The sequence below is a fragment of the Gigantopelta aegis genome, chromosome 13, assembly GCF_016097555.1.
Source record: "Gigantopelta aegis isolate Gae_Host chromosome 13, Gae_host_genome, whole genome shotgun sequence".
Classification (NCBI taxonomy): Eukaryota; Metazoa; Mollusca; class Gastropoda; order Neomphalida; family Peltospiridae; genus Gigantopelta; species Gigantopelta aegis.
In genome coordinates this window covers 5,668,076-5,690,964 of record NC_054711.1, presented here as the reverse complement: position 1 = coordinate 5,690,964, position 22,889 = coordinate 5,668,076, and the positions used below count along the sequence as shown (strand labels likewise).

The 22,889-nt window shown below is 34.0% G+C and overlaps 1 protein-coding gene across 1 annotated transcript in view; it reads right to left on the bottom strand.

Annotated features, from left to right (window-relative positions):
* Nucleotides 1–17,977: 17,977 nt before the first annotated feature.
* The window catches only part of LOC121387558 (WD repeat-containing protein 86-like), a 29,335-nt gene continuing 24,423 nt past the window's right edge, over nucleotides 17,978–22,889 (bottom strand). Inside the window, exon 5 of the mRNA XM_041518713.1 lies at nucleotides 17,978–18,379. Within this exon, the coding sequence (XP_041374647.1) occupies nucleotides 18,161–18,379 (219 nt within the window). The 3' untranslated portion in view covers nucleotides 17,978–18,160. The remainder of the gene's footprint in view (nucleotides 18,380–22,889) is intronic.

Sequence of the window (22,889 nt, the reverse complement as noted above, 5' to 3'; positions counted from 1 at the left end):
TTGTTAGATCATTTTGCGATATGTTTGCCGCCGGTTACATACATACTATAAGACAAGGAAGAGCACTCACAATCAGTTATATTTGTTAGATCATTTTGCGATATGCTTGCCGCCGGTTACATTACAGGGCTATTAAGACATGGAGGGAAAACAAGTCGAATGTGTGGAATGCAGTACAATGGCATGATTTGGCATCCATGTTCAGCGCTGGAATGAATATGCATAATGCTATAATTTGAATGTATCCCTTAGTCTCATTATCATTGGGTGCTTGGTTCCAGATCGAGTTTGAACCTCAAGGACTCGAGACCTTAAAGGTGCACACCCTAGTTTTAACCCGTAAAAAATGGACACTAAGTTTAATTAATTTACAGACCTGTAACTCATTTGGAAAAAGTTACAATAGAGTGACGATAAAATAGACTAGAACTCTAATCAATAAACCACTACTTCTCAAACACATGCATTTTTTAAAATGTGAAAAATGTATTGTTTGGTATTAGAAACACCAGGATGGCCAGAAACACTTCGCTTGTACGGAAATGGATAATCAGAAGAATAAAATATAAGTAAAGTTTGAATGTCCAGTAGTATTCTATTGATAACACTAAAACAAAAACCAACCGACAATATTTACTTAGTCACCCAGCTAGAATTCTATTAATAAACAAGGCTAGAAAATGACAGGAAGCAAGCGACATGAAACACGTGAGAAGCTTTCCAGTAATCCGATTCATGAGAAGCTTTTGCTTTCCATCTTAAAGTACCTGTGGTCTAGAACTACTGCTTAATTTCCATCTTTGCTTGACAAAGATTACTTCCCACTCATCAATGAATTGCCAGCTATGAATAAAAACAATTTAAAGTTTTTTGTTTTTTACCTAGTTGTCTAGTTCTTCATCAGTGGGCCCATTTGGCTATTTCTCGTTCCAGCCAGTGCACCACGACTGGTTTATCAAAGGCTGCGGTATGTGCTATTCTATCTGTGGGATGGTGCATATAAAAGATTACTTGCTGCTAATGGAAAAATGTAGCAGGTTTCCTATGATTACTAGTCAAAATTACTAAATGTTAGACATCCAATAGCCGATGATTAATTAAATCAATGTCCTCTAGTGGTATTGTTAAACAAAACAAACTTTAACTTTAGTTTGTGTTATCCTGTCTGTGGGATGGTGCATATAAAAGATTCCTTGCTACTAATGGTAAAATGTAACAGGTTTCCTTTCTAGGACTATGACAAAATTACCAAATGTTTGACATCCAATAGCCGACTAATAAATAAATCATTGTGCTCTAGTGGTGTAATTAAACAAAACAAACTTTTTCTAAGACTATATGTCAAAATTACCAAATGTTTGACATCCAATAGCCGATGATTGATAAATCAGTGTGCTCTAGTGGTTTCGGTAAACAAAAACAAACTTTAACTTCAGTTGTCTAGTAATCCAGCTACTTGTATTGTTATTCGTGTGACTGACTTCAAAAAGTCGGACTTGTTCAGTTCCAAGTCAATCCATTTCTCGGAGGTATTTATCAGCTTACCTCTGCGATACCATTCCATGATAAATTGATTCCATGTTGAAAATCCCCTGTAAGAGACACAGGCTCATTTCAGTGAGATTTAGCCCGCTCTTTGTGTTCACTACAATGGCAATATCCGGTGTTTGTTGCCAAGCATCTCTTAAGAAACAAATCGGCTCTCTTCAGTGGATTAACTGGTAGTTCACTTTGATATGATGCAGAAATTTTCTCCGACAAATATTTCTTCTGGAATGAAGGGAATGTTTGTTAAACAACACAATATTCTCATTTGATTATATTACAGTGAAATTCCTCTAAACCGGACACCCTCAAAACCAAGTAAAATGTCTGGTTTAAGAGGTATCCAGTTTACAGAGGTTCTCTTCTGGACATATATTTAAAAACGAACGATGAAAAATGTCCGGTTTTGAGGGAATTCCGGTTTTGATAGGTTTCACTGTACCTGTAGCAAACCTCATCGTTTAAGGGGAGCTATAATAAATGGGAGCTGTCACTCGTGCTCCCCATCTCTACCGAAATTATGAGCTCCCCTTATGTGGACTTACATGGTGCCAATATGTTAATATATTAAATTATTCCCCATAATGTAAATTTAGGGGAGACTAATTTCAGAATTTTTAGTTCCCCTTAGCATGTGAATTTATTTGGTGTCAATATGTTAATATCTTAAATGACTCCCCATAAATAATGTAAGTTAGGGGAGCAATTAATTATTCTTCAGTTTTCTTCAAGCCGAGGTCTGCTGTAGTGTTAGAAACTGATCGGAATTTCATCATCGATCTTCAGTTATAACCAGACTGCAGCAAACAAACAGCGTTCATTAAACAATCATATCATACACTCATCACAAAACAAACAACATTCATTAAACAATCATATCATACTCATCACAAAACAAACAATGTTCATTAAACAATCATATCATACACTCATCACAAAACAGTGTTCATTAAACAATCATATCATACACTCATCACAGCGTTCATTAAACACAATCATATCATACACTTGTCACAAAACAAACAAGTTCATTAAACAATCATATCATACACTCGTCACAAAACAAACAGCGTTCATTAAACAATCATATCGTACACTCATCACAAAACAATCATATACACTCATCAACAAAACAAACAGCGTTCAAACAAACAACGTTCATTAAACAATCATATCGTACACTCATCACAAAACAAACAATGTTCATTAAACAATCATATCGTACACTTGTCACAAAACAAACAGCGTTCATTAAACAATCATATCATACACTCATCACAAAACAAACAGCGTTCATTAAACAATCATATCATACACTCTTCACAAAACAAACAGTGTTCATTAAACAATCATATCATACACTCGTCACAGCATTCATTAAACAATCATATCATACACTCATCACAAAACAAACAGCGTTCATTAAACAATCATATCATACACTCGTCACAGCGTTCATTAAACAACCATATCATACACTCGTCACAGCGTTCATTAAACAATCATATCATACACTCATCACAAAACAAACAACGTTCATTAAACAATCATATCATACTCATCACAAAACAAACAGCGTTCATTAAACAATCATATCATACACTCGTCACAAAACAAACAACGTTCATTAAACAATCATATCATACACTCTTCACAAAACAAACAGTGTTCATTAAACAATCATATCATACACTCGTCACAGTGTTCATTAAACAATCATATCATACACTCATCACAAAACAAACAGCGTTCATTAAACAATCATATCATACACTCGTCACAGCGTTCATTAAACAACCATATCATACACTCGTCACAGTGTTCATTAAACAATCATATCATACACTCATCACAAAACAAACAACGTTCATTAAACAACCATATCATACACTCGTCACAACGTTCATTAAACAATCGTATCATACACTCGTCACAAAACAAACAACGTTCATTAAACAATCGTATCATACACTCGTCACAAAACAAACAACGTTCATTAAACAATCGTATCATACACTCGTCACAAAACAAACAACGTTCATTAAACAATCATATCATACACTCTTCACAAAACAAACAGTGTTCATTAAACAATCATATCATACACTCGTCACAGTGTTCATTAAACAATCATTAAACAATCATATCATACACTCATCACTCATCACAAAACAAACAGCGTTCATTAAACAATCATATCATACACTCGTCACAGCATTCATTAAACAACCATAACATACACTCGTCACAGCGTTCATTAAACAATCATATCATACACTCATCACAAAACAAACAACGTTCATTAAACAACCATATCATACACTCGTCACAACGTTCATTAAACAATCGTATCATACACTCGTCACAAAACAAACAACGTTCATTAAACAATCGTATCATACACTCGTCACAAAACAACAACGTTCATTAAACAATCGTATCATACACTCGTCACAGCGTTCATTAAACACAATCATATCATACACTCGTCACAGTGTTCATTAAACAATCATATCATACACTCATCACAAAACAAACAGCGTTCATTAAACAATCGTATCATACACTCGTCACAAAACAAACAACGTTCATTAAACAATCGTATCATACACTCATCACAAAACAAACAACGTTCATTAAACAATCGTATCATACACTCGTCACAAAACAAACAACGTTCATTAAACAATCATATCATACACTCTTCACAAAACAAACAGTGTTCATTAAACAATCATATCATACACTCGTCACAGTGTTCATTAAACAATCATATCATACACTCATCACAAAACAAACAGCGTTCATTAAACAATCATATCATACACTCGTCACAGCGTTCATTAAACAACCATAACATACACTCGTCACAGCGTTCATTAAACAATCATATCATACACTCATCACAAAACAAACAACGTTCATTAAACAATCGTATCATACACTCGTCACAAAACAACAACGTTCATTAAACAATCGTATCATACACTCGTCACAGCGTTCATTAAACACAATCATATCATACACTCGTCACAAAACAAACAACGTTCATTAGACAATCGTATCATACACTCGTCACAAAACAAACAACGTTCATTAAACAATCGTATCATACACTCGTCACAAAACAAACAACGTTCATTAAACAATCGTATCATACACTCGTCACAAAACAAACAACATTCATTAAACAATCATATCGTACACTCATCACAAAACAAACAGCGTTCATTAAACAATCATATCGTACACTCATCACAAAACAAACAACATTCATTAAACAATCATATCGTACACTCGTCACAAAACAAACAGCGTTCATTAAACAATCGTATCATACACTCGTCACAAAACAAACAACGTTCATTAAACAATCGTATCATACACTCGTCACAAAACAAACAACGTTCATTAAACAATCGTATCATACACTCGTCACAAAACAAACAACGTTCATTAAACAATCGTATCATACACTCGTCACAAAACAAACAACGTTCATTAAACAATCGTATCATACACTCGTCACAAAACAAACAACGTTCATTAAACAATCGTATCATACACTCGTCACAAAACAAACAACGTTCATTAAACAATCGTATCATACACTCGTCACAAAACAAACAACGTTCATTAAACAATCGTATCATACACTCGTCACAAAACAAACAACGTTCATTAAACAATCGTATCATACACTCGTCACAAAACAAACAACGTTCATTAAACAATCGTATCATACACTCGTCACAAAACAAACAAACAACGTTCATTAAACAATCGTATCATACACTCGTCACAAAACAAACAACGTTCATTAAACAATCGTATCATACACTCGTCACAAAACAAACAACGTTCATTAAACAATCGTATCATACACTCGTCACAAAACAAACAACGTTCATTAAACAATCGTATCATACACTCGTCACAAAACAAACAACGTTCATTAAACAATCGTATCATACACTCGTCACAAAACAAACAACGTTCATTAAACAATCGTATCATACACTCGTCACAAAACAAACAACGTTCATTAAACAATCGTATCATACACTCGTCACAGCGTTCATTAAACAATCATATCATACACTCGTCACAGCGTTCATTAAACAACCATATCATACACTCGTCACAGCGTTCATTAAACAATCATATCATACACTCATCACAAAACAAACAGCGTTCATTAAACAATCATATCATACACTCGTCACAAAACAAACAGCGTTCATTAAACAATCATATCATACACTCGTCACAAAAGGTTAAGCAACAAATACTACTTGACAATATTCTTCAAATGATGTGATATGTTATTAAACTTTCATCATCCAATTAATGAACACACCCAAACATGGCCATGCTTGTTGGAGTTCTCTACTCTTGAACTTACAACACGCATACTTCATTTTCATATTGCATTGCTTGTAGGGATAGACCATAGCCCAATGGTAAAACACTCTGATGTCCAGTCGTCTAGGATCGATTCCCATCAGTGGGTCCATTTTGCTATTTCTCATTCCCGCCAGAGCTCCGCAACTGGTGTAACAAAGGCAGTGGTATGCACTATCATGTCTGTGGAATACTGCATATAAAAGATACTTGGCTGCTAATCGGAAAGAGTAGCCCACTGCATAGCACCAGCAGGTTTTCTCTCTCAATATCTGTGTGTCCCTGGATATATATGTCTGACGTTATATTTCCGTAATTAAAATGTGTTAAGTGCGTTGTAAAATAAAACATTCCTTCTTCCTTCGAAAATATATTTACAAACGAAGAAACAACAACAAAAAAAGAACATTTCAAGAGAAATCTTTATTAGTAAATATAGGTTTTTACAATTTGAACTGAAAGGAAACACATCATGTTGATAAGCTATTGATAACTCGCTAAAAAACCCACTATAATTTGAACACCAAGATACAATTTTTTTTTTTTACAAGATTTTCTAACCCCATATTGTAAAGAATTAGCACAAAATGTGGGGTAATTAAATTAAGTTCCATGTCAACAAGTTTTTATTTCTTTATTTTTATCAGAAGTATAAACCACAAACCATTGTTTTCTTGATTTCAGTGACATGGATACTATCAGTGAAGCCTATCTCCCCATGATTCTTTTAGCGAGTAACCAAATATTGACAGACGAATGTTTTAAATTAATTATGTTAATTTATGCATAGATATAACAAAAGTCGGTCATAACACAATACCCATTGCAACTGATAAACTAAATACAGGTCAGAAGTCAACATTATATACTTACTGTTTATTACCAAATTTGATCAAGTAATATAAACAGGCCTTAATTTGTAAATGCCATTTTTCAATAGCAGAATTTCAATTAAAAAGATATTTTGTTAAAATATGTATAACATTGACAGTGTGGTTTCCCAGTACATTTAAGGTATAGTATGTCTTTATCACCATACAGGTATAACATTCACACTGTATCCAAAAGAGAAACGTTCGAGTTTAGAAGGATAACATGACACATTTGTTTCATTTCTGTTATAGTTTTTTAAGATTCAAGCACACTGTCCTGGGCAGGCACCTCAGCTATCTGGGCTGTCTGTCCATGACAGTAGGTTAGTTGTTAGTGTGAGAGAAGAGGGTGTAGTGGCCTTACACGAACCCACTGAGTCGTTAAAACTCGCTCTGGGTGGAAGCCGGTACCGAGAGGTGAACCCAGTACCTACCAGCCTCAAGTTCAACAGATTAACCACTACACCACCAAGACAAATTCAGGTAGCCCATTTCATTTGTGTGCCAATAAAAAAATGGATTACATAAAAGTGGATTTGCACTAGTGATGCGATTATGAAATAATGTTTTTTGGGAACTTTGCGAAGTGTTAAACTGTAGAAGTTGATCAGTTGCAGCGAGTCCTTCAACAATTAGTTATAGTTTATCACATCAGCGCTCGTTACACCACATCTGTATCACAAACAACAGCCAAATGTTTACACAGTGGAGACCATGCAAAAAACAACGTACATGAAATGCCCACCATTATGTGCACACGGGTAGACCTAACCGCTAAAGGTGAGTTTACATTGTGCCATTTTGAGTAACAATTTGTAGCATAAGCTAGTACTGTAATTTTGTTTTATAGTACTCTCAAATATTGCTAGGTGGTGCTACAAACATTATGATTTAGCGATCCTCGCAACTCCAGACAATCTGGTCGTATAGCATAAGATCAACAAGCCGGGCTTATAATGTTTAGTATAGATTTATTTAAATACTAAAGGGGTGTTCTCATTACACAATTAGTTGCACCGGCTTGTCACATGTGATCAATCATACTGTAAGAACACCTAAACGACTTTTAGTCTCATACGACAAGTTGTGTTGGGAGTCGTACCGATGCAACAAATCACATATTGAGAAAGCAACTTTTAAAATCATTATCCGGTTCCACTGTACAGACATTTAAATGCAGTAAGCCGTACCACATCAGCAAAACATATTCATCCGCGTCAAGTAGGTCAATGACTCACGTTCTCTGTATTCTTAACATGATTAAGATATATAAAATTGTTTCCAGAAAATGTATTTAGAATTATAAACAATAGCTCATGTATTATATAGTTCAAGACAATTCAAGAAAACAAAATCACGTTTAGTCAAATCCTCCAATCACAATACACACCTCGTAGTAATAAAGAAAAATGCTAAAATAGTTCTTGTAATGAAACCAGACATCACTACACATAAACAACAATATTGTAATATATTGAACAAAGAAAGGAATGAAGAAGAATTAACGAAACAAAACACATATATTCCCAACAGACTATAGACAATAGACTTGGATTTCTAACCATGCATGTATACGAAACAAAACACATATATTCCCAACAGACTATAGACAATAGACTTGGATTTCTAACCATGCATGTATACTAAACAAAACAAATTAAGCGACATATAAATGTAATACTATTATAATTATTTGGGAACTGTTGTTTCAAGTCGATTGTTTTAAACGACAGTATATTTTGTATCTTACAAGCTGTACATAAGTTAAAACTGGCAATTAGTGCATCTGACTTCACTACGCATACTATATTACAGGGAACGTGCAGGTGGTCATCCATCAAGATATTTGTAGCTCAACATCAGAGCAACAGTTTCTTCCTGCTATTATGCACAATGTCCAATATTCACTGGCTGCTATTTCTAACATACCGTGAAGATTTCATCACTGCCTGGGTCTTGAATATTGTATCGTCTTACTGTACAATGTATGTGTATTTAAAATTGTGATATTGCATCTCGACAGTTGTCAGGGTCCAGATTTTCAAAGCTATTGTAATTAGCACTACAGTATCGTAAAACCAAATGAAGGCTGGGACATACAGTATAGTGATGTCATAGCCTATGACTGTTTTATGACATCATAGCACTAAGATAGCTTCGGAAATCTAAAGCCAGGTTATTAAAACTTCAGTTTTTGTTAATATTAAAAGGACAGCACAAAGTAACTGCAACTTTAAACAAAATATTTTTAGGGGCATTGGGGAAGTGGGGGGGGGGGGGGGGGGGGGGTGTCAGACTAGTTAAAATGTACCATTTGTTGATATGGGTACAGGACCAATTCCCCATTTTGTATTAAAAATTAAAAATTTTGAAACAATATAAGAAGAAATATACGATAATTGAAATATGGGTTATTATGCAAATAGGGTACATACATGACAACGTACATGTATACAGCAATTCAAGAGAGATACCGTGAAATACAACATGCACGGGGAATACAAATACACAGGGAATCAATATAACCTATAGAATTAACATAATTCGTAGCTAGCAGGGGAGTAAAACACAATCTGTGAAAAATAATAGAAAATCCTCTTCTTAACCGTTTGAGAAATTTTAGGTATGCACAGAATCAGTGTGCTCCAGTGGTGTTGTTAAACAAAACAAACATTAATTTAATTTTCTGCTGGTATAATCCAGAGTTAAAGACACATTCCTTTCCTTTTCTAGCTAGCACTGATAAACAGTAAGGCGGGACTTGGCCCAGTGGTAGAGCGCTCGCTTGATGCGCGGTCGGTCTAGGATCGATCCCCGTCGGTGGGCCCAATTGGGCTATTTCTCGCACCAGCCAGTGTACCACAATTGGTATACCAAAGGCTGTGGTATATGCTATCCTGTCTGTGGGATGGTGCATATAAAATATCCCTTGCTACTAATGCAAAAATGTAACGGGTTTCCTCTCTATGACTGTGCCATAATGACCATATGTTTGACATCCAATAGCCGATGATTAATAAATCAATGTGCTCTAGTGGTGTCATTAAACAAAATAAACATCTTTTTTTTCATCTGCCTCCCCACATAAAAAATCCCAGGTACGGTCCTTAATTTTGAACCGACTGGTCAGAGTGCTATGTTTATTTCTGGCAAGGATACATTGCAATAAATATTTCTTTTCATTTTTTTTTTTTTTTTTTTTTATGTTTGTTGTTGTTGTTGGTTCTATTTTTGTAATTCCCTCGGCTCCAGTGTACATTATTTCAATGAATCTTAGCTTGGTTACTAAATTCTGAATTGGTTTAATAATAAAATTTAAAGCATTAAAATACCTTGCAATGTAATACGAAATAAAATATCTCACTGTATATGCAGCAAATATTTGTATTTTTTATTTTCAAACAATAATGGCTAAAATATATGCAGAAATATGTATGGCCAAATTTAAAAGGCTTGTTTTTGACCTGCATGTATGGGCCTACGTGTATTTACAATGCTTAAATACATTTAAGAAAAATAAACTTAAATCCTGCCCATAGAGTTTGGTTTTGAAACAATAACGACTAAAATATATTATAAGTGTAAACAGAAAATAAATATGTCAAGTTCAATTGGTCATGAAACATTAATGAGTAAATCCAAAAAAAAATATCAACAAATCACAAATTGAAGAAATTCGCTGTTAATTCAAACAGCAAACATAAGAAAAATCAAACATAACATCAAATATTTCGTGCTAAATACATCTGCCAATGAAGGGCAGCTATGTCATTTACAAAATTGTGATTAAAAGTCAATCTGTATGACAATCCTGGTATGGCCACATAAGCTATATCGATAAAGGTCACAACAATGACCTGGGCCCCATCCCACGAAGTGATCTTAGCACTATGATCACCTTAAGTGCATAAAGTAGTTATAAACTTATGGTGATCTTATTGCTAAGATAGAACAGGGCCCTGGGCCCCATTTTACAAAGTAGTCTTAGTGGTAAAATTACCTTACATTACTAAGTCCTACTAACGGCCATAGTAACTTAACGTCATTTTAGTACTTTCTTTAACTTATTTTCGTGCTTATATCCAAATGAGGTTCAAGCATGCTGTCCTGGGCACACACCTCAGCTATCTGGGCGACTGTCTATCCAGGACAGTGGATTAATTGTTAGTTGTTAATTGTTAGTGAGAGAAAAGAGGGTGTAGTGGTCTTACACCTACCCATTGAGTCATTAAAACTCAGTCTGGGTGGGAGCCGGTACCGGGTTACGAACACTGTACCTACCAGCCGTATGTCCGATGGCTTAACCACGACACCACCAAGGCTGCATTTTAGTACTAAGATCACTTTGTAAAACGTGTTCCTGATCATGTGTGCTTCACAACGCATTGCTCTGATAAGCTTGTTAAAATTCTACCTTGACCTTTTAATCTGTTAAACCGGTGATTTAGTCACACGACTGAAAGACATTTAACCAAATGACTGATGCATGCCCAACAATGAAGACAATACTGTGAAAAATGTAGTTATAACAATTGTAAAATAGTTTGATTGTATTTGCGAAACTGTTTCGACATTAACTATAGTCTGTTTCACAGGGAATGCCTTTTTTATACTATGAAATTTACTACAAGTTATTTATTTCTCAGCAGACTATTTTGTAACTTGCACACAAAAATAGTCATTTTGTGTTATTTCCAAAACACTTTTACTTTTTTTCTTATGTCAAACCAAACTGAAATTATTAACAACAAAAAAAGTAAGTATAGGTCAGTAGTGTTTTAATGTTTTGTTACTGCCATATTATTTCAACACGTTTTGATCAAAGATAACTTTAAAACATTGTTTCAATAAAGTTTGGTCTGTGATACATGCAAAAATGTTGCACACAAGTTTTTCTTGCATTTATAAATAAAGTACCAAAATGCACATTTAGCTAGGTTTGTTACTTGTTATTTTGTCCACTTTAAATTGTTGTTTAAATCATAAGTTTAAGACCTTGCCACATCAATACCTTACAACAGAAGAATTGGGTGAAGAGGAAGGGGGTTACCATACTTAAAGAAATATGTCAGCAATATCTACTGGCCCACATTTTTTAGTTGAGTACATTAATCACCCTAAAACTTAGCTGAAGTAACATCAGTCATTTGGTTAAATGAATGGTACTGGCGAAAATACTACAACATATATATAAACACATATTCAAATACATATACAGATTCATATATTAATACAATTCATTAATACAATTAATAACTATAATTCATAAATACAATTCATAAATACAATTCATAAATACTTAGCCTAGTAATAACAAGCAGTATTTATATGAACATCAACATTGATAATTGCATTAATTTACATGCATTACATACGGTACATATTACACATATATGATATTTACTATAATACACGTTAAATTATAGGTGTATTTATCAATAGCCTACATGTACTTATGACAAAACCAATTGAAAAATATAAAATACTAACTCAATCCGTTAACTTCATCAGATTATGTACAACCCCTGCAATTGCCGACGGCAATCGAAAGTACTGTAAAGTTAATATAGGCTCATGGCTGTTGGCCGATCCCAGAACCGCATATTTAACGGTTAATAAATATTATTTAAACCATTTATCCACGGCATATTCAACGGTTAATAAATAGTATTTAAACCATTTCTCCACGGCACATTTAACGGTTAATAAATAGTATTTAAACCATTTCTCCACGGCATATTTAACGGTTAATAAATATTATTTAAACCATTTCTCCACGGCATATTTAACGGTTAATAAATATTATTTAAACCATTTCTCCACCGCATATTTAACGGTTAATAAATATTATTTAAACCATTTCTCCACGGCATATTTAACGGTTAATAAATAGTATTTAAACCATTTCTCCACGGCACATTTAACGGTTAATAAATAGTATTTAAACCATTTCTCCACGGCACATTTAACGGTTAATAAATAGTATTTAAACCATTTCTCCACGGCACATTTAACGGTTAATAAATAGTATTTAAACCATTTCTCCACGGCACATTTAACGGTTAATAAATATTATTTAAACCATTTCTCCACGGCATATTTAACGGTTAATAAATATTATTTAAACCATTTCTCCACGGCATATTTAACGGTTAATAAATATTATTTAAACCATTTCTCCACTGCATATTTAACGGTTAATAAATAGTATTTAAACCATTTCTCCACCGCATATTTAACGGATAATAAATAGTATTTAAACCATTTCTCCACGGCACATTTTTGCTTCGGACTATATTCAGATTTTGCTGTTTTTTGCTGTAGACATTTTCTCAAATGCAGGGGTTGACATACCATACATTGTCTCAAGTAGTAATCGGAACACTTCGTCCAATTCCGATATCTTGTCATTAAACCTTGATTATGTGTTTTGTCACTATGTATCTAAGTGTTGATACATAGATTATACAGCAGTATATATAAATACACCAACAATAACCGAGGTATTGCAAATATGGACGGAATGTTTTGTACATGTTAACCACAAATCTATCTATAGTAAGGCAAGGTAATCCCAAAATTCACACCTAGAATTTAAAAAAAAACCCAGTTTTTTTTGTTTTTTAAATGCAGCTTTGTATATATGTATTTTTGGTAATTCTTCCACATGTACTCTTCAATGCAACAATATCAGTAATTTACAAATCAAAATTACAGTTTACAATATCGTGCAATGATTAGAAATTGTATAAACATGTAAAGTTATGCATTTAAATTATAAAGCTGCTATGTCACCCACACATACAGATCCATTAATATTTATATCCTCTATGCAGAATCTGACAAACCCACTCGTCCTCAGTATCGGCTAGTGAATTTTTCGTCTGGGCTAGTGGAAATTATCAACTGGATTACTATAATATATAGGGTACTAGCCAAAGTTTCTCTGATGGATAGTGACTTTCTCAAACATTGGGTGCCCAGCCATGTTGGTATCAGGGGTAATGAAAAGGCAGATTCTGCTGCCAAGTCTGCTTTGGATTTGCTTCATGCCAGGGTTGGTGTGCCGTATACTGATTTTAAACATAGTATTAACCAATTTATCTTTTCGACTTGGCAACATGATTGGGACTGTGCTTGGGAGAGTGGCAGTCCTCCTATAGACAGTGCAGGAAGGATGAAATTATTTTGTGTCATGCCCGCATCGGTCATACATACTTGACCCATTCATTTATCTTGAAGAAAGATCCTCCACCTCAGTGTGTACATTGTCAGTGTATTCTGACTGTACATCACAGTGGAGTGTGCTCATCTCAAAAATTCAAGAAAAGATATATTTGGTCAAAGAAATGTGACAGAATCATTTTGGATGGATGATTCCATCCAGAACTTTTACTACAATTTTTAAGTGATACTGACTTTTGTTGTAAATTTTAATTTTATCTATCTGTGATATTTGTATTTTTGCACAGTTCTTTACAGTGTTTTTATATAACTCCTGAATTTTTATATTGATGTTGCTCGTAACTTTAGTTTTGCTGACACCCAATAGCCGATGATGTATTTTTCATGCTAGGGTGTCATTAAACATTCATTCATTCATTCATTCTCAAATATTTGTTGAGCACTGCATCTAGCTACTTTTGTTTCCCCATCCCACTCTCACTGGTGTGCAAAGAACTCCTAAAATTAATAATTCAAAATGGACATTTCTTGATGGCATTGACAAACACTTGGCAGCGGAAACATACCAGATTATCCAATTAAAGATTACTGAGTGTTTAAGGTTAAAACTGAAATAGATGACATAAAATATGATTTCAAATATTTTCTTCACATTGATATATTCTTTTAGACATAAAGGACACAACACCCCTAACCCCTAAATAAATAAGCAAAGAAAAATTACAAATCACATGTGCATGCATGCACACAACACAAACTTGCATGCATGCACACATACATGCACTCACACACACAGACACACACACAGCTACACACACACAGAGATACACACACAGAGATACACACACACAGATACTCACATGCACACACACACTCACATGCATACACACCTACAACACACACATGCACTTGGACATGTACGTGTTTTATCTTAACTTCACATATTAACATTGGTAACGCAATATAATTATTAGTACAATTTGGTATCACAATTAACTTATTATAGAATGTATTGAACAGATGCATCATATTTGTGTTATATCATTACACGTAATGCATATTATAATTTCGTAGCAAACACAATTATCATTTTAGCAGTATTCATTTGCAGCAGTAAATATTGAGGAATGTAACACCCCCAGCAGTTATAAGGGGTAGGGTTGGAAGTGCATAATTTACACACACCTAAAAAAAAGTTTTTTTTTAATTTGTGTTATTTCTAAGTAATATGTGAATTAAACACGTAGTTTTACATAATTATATCACACTTGATATGGTTATATAATCACAACTGTATTTGTATAAATAATTAGTTCAATTGTTGAATACTGCATTATTTCTGCATATAAAAATATTGTCTTGTCGTAATTTCTAAATCTGACTAGATGCAAATATAAAAAAAAATTCAAATATAAAAATAGCTTATAATTATTATTACACCAATAAAACAGCATTAAGCTGTTTGTTTCAAGAGAAATAAATGCAAAAAAAAAACCCTTTTCTACTTGTTTATTCAGACTACCTCTGCTAATTACGGTTTCTCTGTTCCTTTTTTCATAATTATTTCCAACTCATGATGTAGACAAATTCATAATCAACAGAGATGCTCAGTATGTGAAAGGACATTTTGTAATATACTGCACAATAATAAAAAAAAAAAAAAAAAAAAAAATTCACACAAATTTCACTTTACACAAAAATGATCTGACAAAATATTAGACATATTGTGCCGAATTAACGAAGCCTGTTTTTCTTAAACGCAAGAGTTTAAGCATTGTATATGTATGTAGTTACACGTGTGTAGGAGAAAAACAGGAGTTTAAGCATTGTATATGTATGTAGTTACACGCATGTAGGAGAAAAACAGGAGTTTAAGCATTGTATATGTATGTAGTTACACGCGTGTAGGAGAAAAACAGGAGTTTAAGCATTGTATATGTATGTAGTTACACGCGTGTAGGAGAAAAACATGTTTTGTAAATTCTGCCCATTATGTTTAGGCCTATCCATAAATGCGCAGAATACATATAGAAAAATTAAAACTTTAGCTGTTCTTTTAGTAAGAGATTTACAGTGTAAATGGCTTCAGGTTTTACAATAAAAATATGAAAACAATAGATACTGGGATATTCCAGAAATGACCACAGCGAACAGACTTTAATTTTATTTGTATTGAAACATTTGAATCAAAATATACTGATCAACCCAAAAAACTAAAAAGAAGCAAATATTTTAATATACAGTGAAACCCCTCTAAACCGAACACCCTCAGTACCAAGTAAAATGTCCAGTTTTTAGAGATATCCAGTTAAGAGAGGTTAAATTCTGTACTGATTTTTTAAAAAGTACCGTGAAAACGTCCGGTTTTTAGGGAATCCCGGTTCACATAGGGTCCGGTTTTGAGGAATTCTGGTTTACAAAGGGTTCGGTTTTGAGGGAATTCTGGTTTACAGTGTACGGTTTTGAGAGATTTCACTGTATATGCAATTAATTCAGTAATAATGGGCCTAAAATGTTAACTAAATATTCAAATGATAATTTCAATAGATACAAAAACCAATGGGATTCAAACTGAATATTTTAAAAATTAAATTAAATTAAAATAAATGAATATTCATGTTTCTTTTCCTGTTCAATATATACTGTAATACATAGCATATTATATTATGCAGAGATGCTAACCATTACGAATTTGGTGGAATCATTACGAATTTAAAGCATAGATTACGCTATTACGATTATCTTGTTCGAAATTCCGATTTTTAGAAAGAAAATTGTAATTTCGCGTATTTGGTGTCGGATCGTATTTTGGAAGGCACAAATGTTGTTAGAACTTTTTCCCTCTTCACCGTCAACAATCGTAGATTGGTTTCCTGCCTTGTTCTTTAAACTTATGGATTCCGAATATCGAGCATAGCAAGCGTGGCAATATAGAATAGCAATCGGTCTTCCGAACAGCCCCGATGTTTCCCGATTGTATATGGCCCTGAACTTGACTTTACCAAAATGTCGAAAAACATGCTCCTGAGCCATCACTGATGACATTCCTATTTTGGGCAGTGGGATTCCTATTTTTGAAGGCCTGGATTCCTATGACACTCCAACTAGGGTTGGCATCTCTGTATTATGTATAACATAGATTTGAAAAATGTTCCTCTCATTTTTTGACCCCCCGAGACCCCCTCCCCACATGACATTGTGTCAGTTCGTGATCATTTCTGGAAAAACCAACCACAAGTCCAATAAATAATTAAATAAACAATTCAGTCTCCTACCTAACTGTTACTGTACTCGATATTAAATTACGTCAAAGAAATTGCTATTCATAATTCATTTGTTTTCGTGAGTATATACTTTTTTTGCTGTATAAGTCACTGAAATTAAACATCAGTGTGTTACAAACTGTGATCCATTTGTAAAGTTCATCATTTCGTTGCTATCTATACCATATAATACACCTATATGTTGATTTTCTTATTCTGATTCAGATATGAAACACTTAAGCATATGAAACACATACATGTAGGCATATGGGATAAGCAAATACATGAGATAAGCAAAGGTATTATATCCAATGAGTCCATGGACATAGCTCAATAACATATATCAGTAAACTAACAACAAAACAACTAACCCAGTTGTCAGCTGCCATACAGGCAAGCACATATGCAGGTCGTCTTTTCCGTCATTCTTTGGTGAAGGAAAGACGACCTAAACTTCGATTCCACAATAACACGAAATGGTTATTTCGATTTACGGACAAGATGGACACAGCATAACTAGCATCTTTTTTTATGTATAGTCTTTAATTCTTTTTTCTCTCCTGTTCGTAGTCTGAACATTTTTGTTTTCTTTCCTTTTCATATAGTCTTTTTAAATTCTTGTCTTTCTTTTTTCATACAGTCTTTTTAAATTCTTTTTTCTTTTCTTTTCATATAAAATGTTTAAATTAATGTTTTCTTTGTTTTTCATACAATCTTTTTAAATTCGTTTTTCTTTCCTTTTCATATAGCCTTTTTAAAAAAAAAAAACTTTCCTTTTCATATAGTCTTTTTAAATTAGTTTTTCTTTCCTTTTCATACATGTAGTCTTTTAAGTTCATCATTCACTGATTTCACCAAATTTAAGACTTAAAATTCAACACCGAAATGTTTTCACTCGATCATTATCTTAGCGTCGCCATTTTGGATTCCATTCTGGTTGTCATCCACTTGTTCGACGCCGCCAAACTTCTCAGCCTCCTTCATCTTGTCCTTGTTTTTATCCTTGTCCTCTTCTTCTTTGCCAAATATGGTATCGGGTTTTATTCCCGACACGTCCCACACTTTAACTGTCCCGTCGTAACTAGCTGTGAAGAGACGGTTTTCAACAAGCTGCAAGGGAAACAAAAACTATTAATACATTAAAACTTTAGAGATATTCTTTTTTCTTCAACATAAATTTTACTTGATGAATTAAAATAGACTATGTGTTAAATATATAAAATGAACTAAATATATAAACTATATACATGTAAGTATAAATAGAACCAGTTAATTAAAACAAAAAAATATTTCATAAATTTTATCTGTATGTATTAATTCTTTAGGTTTAAAATGGTGATCATTATTTATTTATTTATTTATTATTATTAGTAGTAGTAGTAGTAGTAGTAGTTAGTAGTAGTAGTAGTAGTAGTAGTAGTAGTAGTAGTAGTAGTAGTAGTAGTAGTAGTAATATTATTATTAATTTGTCTTGTCAAAAATAAGAATTATTTGAATTCGACTTTAGCTCATATCTGGCATATGTCTGTATATTTCATAATGCTGGTTTCACAAACTATTTACTGTAAAACATTTATACAGCAAACGTATGTAATGTAAATTTGCCTATATTAATGTAAGTCACAAGTGATTTTGTTACTACACTGATGTTAACTATGTATTGTAACAAACACAGATATACACGTACAACAAGCTGTTAGGAGGTATCTATATTAATTATACAACATCATGTATTAAAACAAAAATACAAACAGATACTGTGCTGAGTATACTCTCTCACCCTCTCCTTCCCTCTCAATTTCTGTCTCTCGCTCTCTCACTCCCACCTTGTTCTTCACTCCCTCCTTCTCTTTTCCTCTCTCCCTCCTCCCTCCCTCCCTCCCTCCCTCTCTCTCTCTCTCTCTCTCTCTCTCTCTCTCTCTCTCTCTCTCTCTCTCTCTCTCTCTCTCTCTCTCTCTCTCTCTCTCTCTCTCTCTCTCTCTCTCATTAATTCACACCAATACCAAAAAAAATCTTTATTATCAGTAATGTTTTTATTTTTACTATGATTACTAGTATTAAACTAAACACATCCATTTAATTAAAATCTGTAAAACCAATTTATAGCAAAATCAAAATATGAAAAAAATATTCTATTATCACAAATATTATTACATACAAGAATGGGCATAACACTTGATCACAAGAGAAACTATGTCAAAAGCACTAATGAGAAGATTTTGGATTTCTACAAGAGAAACTACGCTACAAACGCCACAAGTGACAGAGTGCATTTTTAAACATGAAGTTTAGAAAAAAACTGTCAGCACTAAAACATTGTTAAATGACGAAAAATCTGTCACACATACAAATTGGTATATAATCCTTGATAAAGACTGATAATGCAACAAAAGTTATGTTTTATATGTACATGTATACCATGATACTGGTTGGGATGGGAAAAAAGTTTAAATCCAATGATGGTGATTCATCATAGAACCCATCACACCTCAGAAAGAGAAGAAACCCTCTATTGCCACATAGGCTACCCTTACAAAAAACCCCCAGCAAAGTATCTTTTATATGTACACTTTCCCATAGACAGGATAATATATAACATGACATGGTTGGGATGGGAGAAAAAACTTAAAACCGCTGACAGAAATCAATCCTGCGACACATCACACCTGAGGTGAGTACATTTCTTCTGAGTTTCATCCCATGCATAAAACACCGGAAACGTTCTATCAAGTTTCGAGTCTACACTTTACATTTTTATAAGCATTGGACCAAAGATCACGCAAACACAGGCATTGAAATGGCTTCAAATTCTTTGTGTGACAATTCCTTTGTGCAAACACGGACCACCTTCTTGCCATGGTGATGTTAATGCAATCTACATAAACATCAATTGAAAACACTTTTGTTATAACATAAACAATAATATTAATCAATATACAATAAACAAGCACATTGTGAATTGTAAGTTAGTTCCCCTCGAATATCCTATCGAAAACTGACATGCATGTCTGTTCATATATATAGTGAAACCCCTCTGAACCGGACACCCTCGGGGCCAAGTAAAATGTCCGGTTATAAGAGGTATCCAGTTTAGAGAGGTTATTTTCTGTACCGATTTTCAGAGAAGGACCGTGGAAAATGTCTGGTTTTGGAGGAATTTCCGGTTTACAGAGGGTCCGGTTTTGAGAGGTTTTACTGTAATGTATGTGATACAAAGTACAGTCAACCTTGTATTGACCAGATGCCAAACAGAGGATTCATTAACATAGGGGTCGGCAGTGGTGGATCAAAAAAATCCATTTAGGGGGGCCCCAATGACATAAGGAGGAATGCCAATGGAACTTTGGGGGAGATTTGGAGGGGATCGTACAAAAAAGAAGAAAATTAATATACAATAAAATTATAACTGTTGCAAACTTTTGGGAGGCCCGGGCCCCTGCCCCACCTCTAGATCCACCTCTGGTTGAGACATATAGCCCAGTGGTAAAACGTTCACCTGATTCACGATCAGTCTACGATTGATCCCTGTCAGTGGGCACATTTAGCTATTTCTTCTTCCCACCAGTGCACCACGAATGGTACATCAATGGTCATGCTATGTGTTATCCTGTCTGGGGGATGGTGCATATAAAAGAACCCTTGTACTAATGGAAAAATGTAGCGGGTTTCCTATCTAAGACTATATATTAAAATTACCAAATGTTTCGCATTCAATAGCCGGTAAATCAATGTGCTCTAGTGGTGTCGTTAAACAAAACAAACTTTATTTAACTTCGATTAACATACAGAGCTCGGCTATTGAATGTTTAATTATGTTAACAGTACATAATTAATTATTTGTAAAGACTGGCAAGTTTAAGAAATAAAACTGTATGAGACATATTTGGTGATTTATAAAATAACTTTTTATTATAATAAATATTTTGACATTTGTTACCTTTGTTAGTTAGTCTATAGGATGGTGCATATAAAAGATGCCTTGCTGCTAACAGAAGAATAGCCCATGAAGTGGCGACAAAGGGTTATCTCCCTCAATATATGTGTGGTCCTTAACCATATAACCGTAAATAAAATGTGTTGAGTGCGTTGTTCCTTCCTTCCTTGTACATTTGATCATATTGAAATAATCTAAAATCTTAATGGTCCAGTGGTAAACATTCACACAATTGTCAAAGCTAAAGATTTTTACCAAATATATCACTGTTTATGTTATGTCACAGTATCAAGTTTCAGAACTGTCCAGCCAAAAGTCTATAAGATGATAGACTTTCAAATTTCAATGTTAAATTTCTATATAAATTTAAAACTCTAGGGGTAGAGACTGATAATTCTGACACAGTCTTCGGTTAAAGTTTGTTTTGTTTAATGATACCACCAGAGCACATTGATTATTCATCATTAATGCTATTGGAATCCTCAGATGTCTGACATCCAATATATCCAATGATTAATAATTATTCTCTAGTGGTGGTTAAATCATCACATGTATGCTGTGATAGGAAACTGATATTTGCCAGTTGTAAACTTGTGATTACAATGTGTGTGCGTTCATGTACACTTGCATGGAAGTAAGTTCTAAAATAGTCTACTGAAGAGAAGGAAGGAAGGAAATGTTTTATTTAATGACGCACTCAACACATTTTATTTATGGTTATATGGCGTCGGACATATGGTTAAGGACCACACATATACTGAGAGAGGAAACCCACTGTCGACACTTCATGGGCTACTCTTTTCAATTCGCAGCAATGGATTTTTTATATGCACCATCCCACAGACAGGATAGTACACACAACAGCCTTTAATATACCAATCGTGGTGCACTGGCTGGAACGAAAAATAGCCCACTGGGCTACATCCAGCTGGCTTGAAACAGCAGCCTGCAAAAAGCTATCCATTGTTTACACCTAGAAGGTGAAATAAAAATGGCTGTCATTTTCAATAGACCGATCTATGTAGGTAGTACTAAATCAAATAACTTCCAGCTGGGTCAAAATTCGAGGTGTACCCAACGTTTGATAGCGAAGTGAACACCACAAGTCCTGTGATTGGTGATAAATGTGAGTGTGTTGGTTGTAAAAAAAAACAATTGATTCTTCTGGGAAAAAAATGTATGCATTTTTTATCACCACAACCGGACTCCAAATCTAAAGCAGGATCAACTATAACTTGAACCCAGAAGAAGAAGAATGACCTGCTGTTTACAGTGTTTTTTATCACCACAAATGGACTCCAAATCTAAAGCATGATCATCTATAACTTGAACCCAGAAGAAGAAGAATGACCTGCTATTTACAGTGTTTTTTATCACCACAAATGGACTCCAAATCTAAAGCATGATCATCTATAGCTTGAACCCAGAAGAAGAAGAATGACCTGCTATTTACAGTGTTTTTTATCACCACAACCGGACTCCAAATCTAAAGCAGGATCAACTATAACTTGAACCCAGAAGAAGAAGAATGACCTGCTATTTACAGTGTTTTTTATCACCACAAATGGACTCCAAATCTAAAGCATGATCATCTATAACTTGAACCCAGAAGAAGAAGAATGACCTGCTATTTACAGTGTTTTTTATCACCACAAATGGACTCCAAATCTAAAGCATGATCATCTA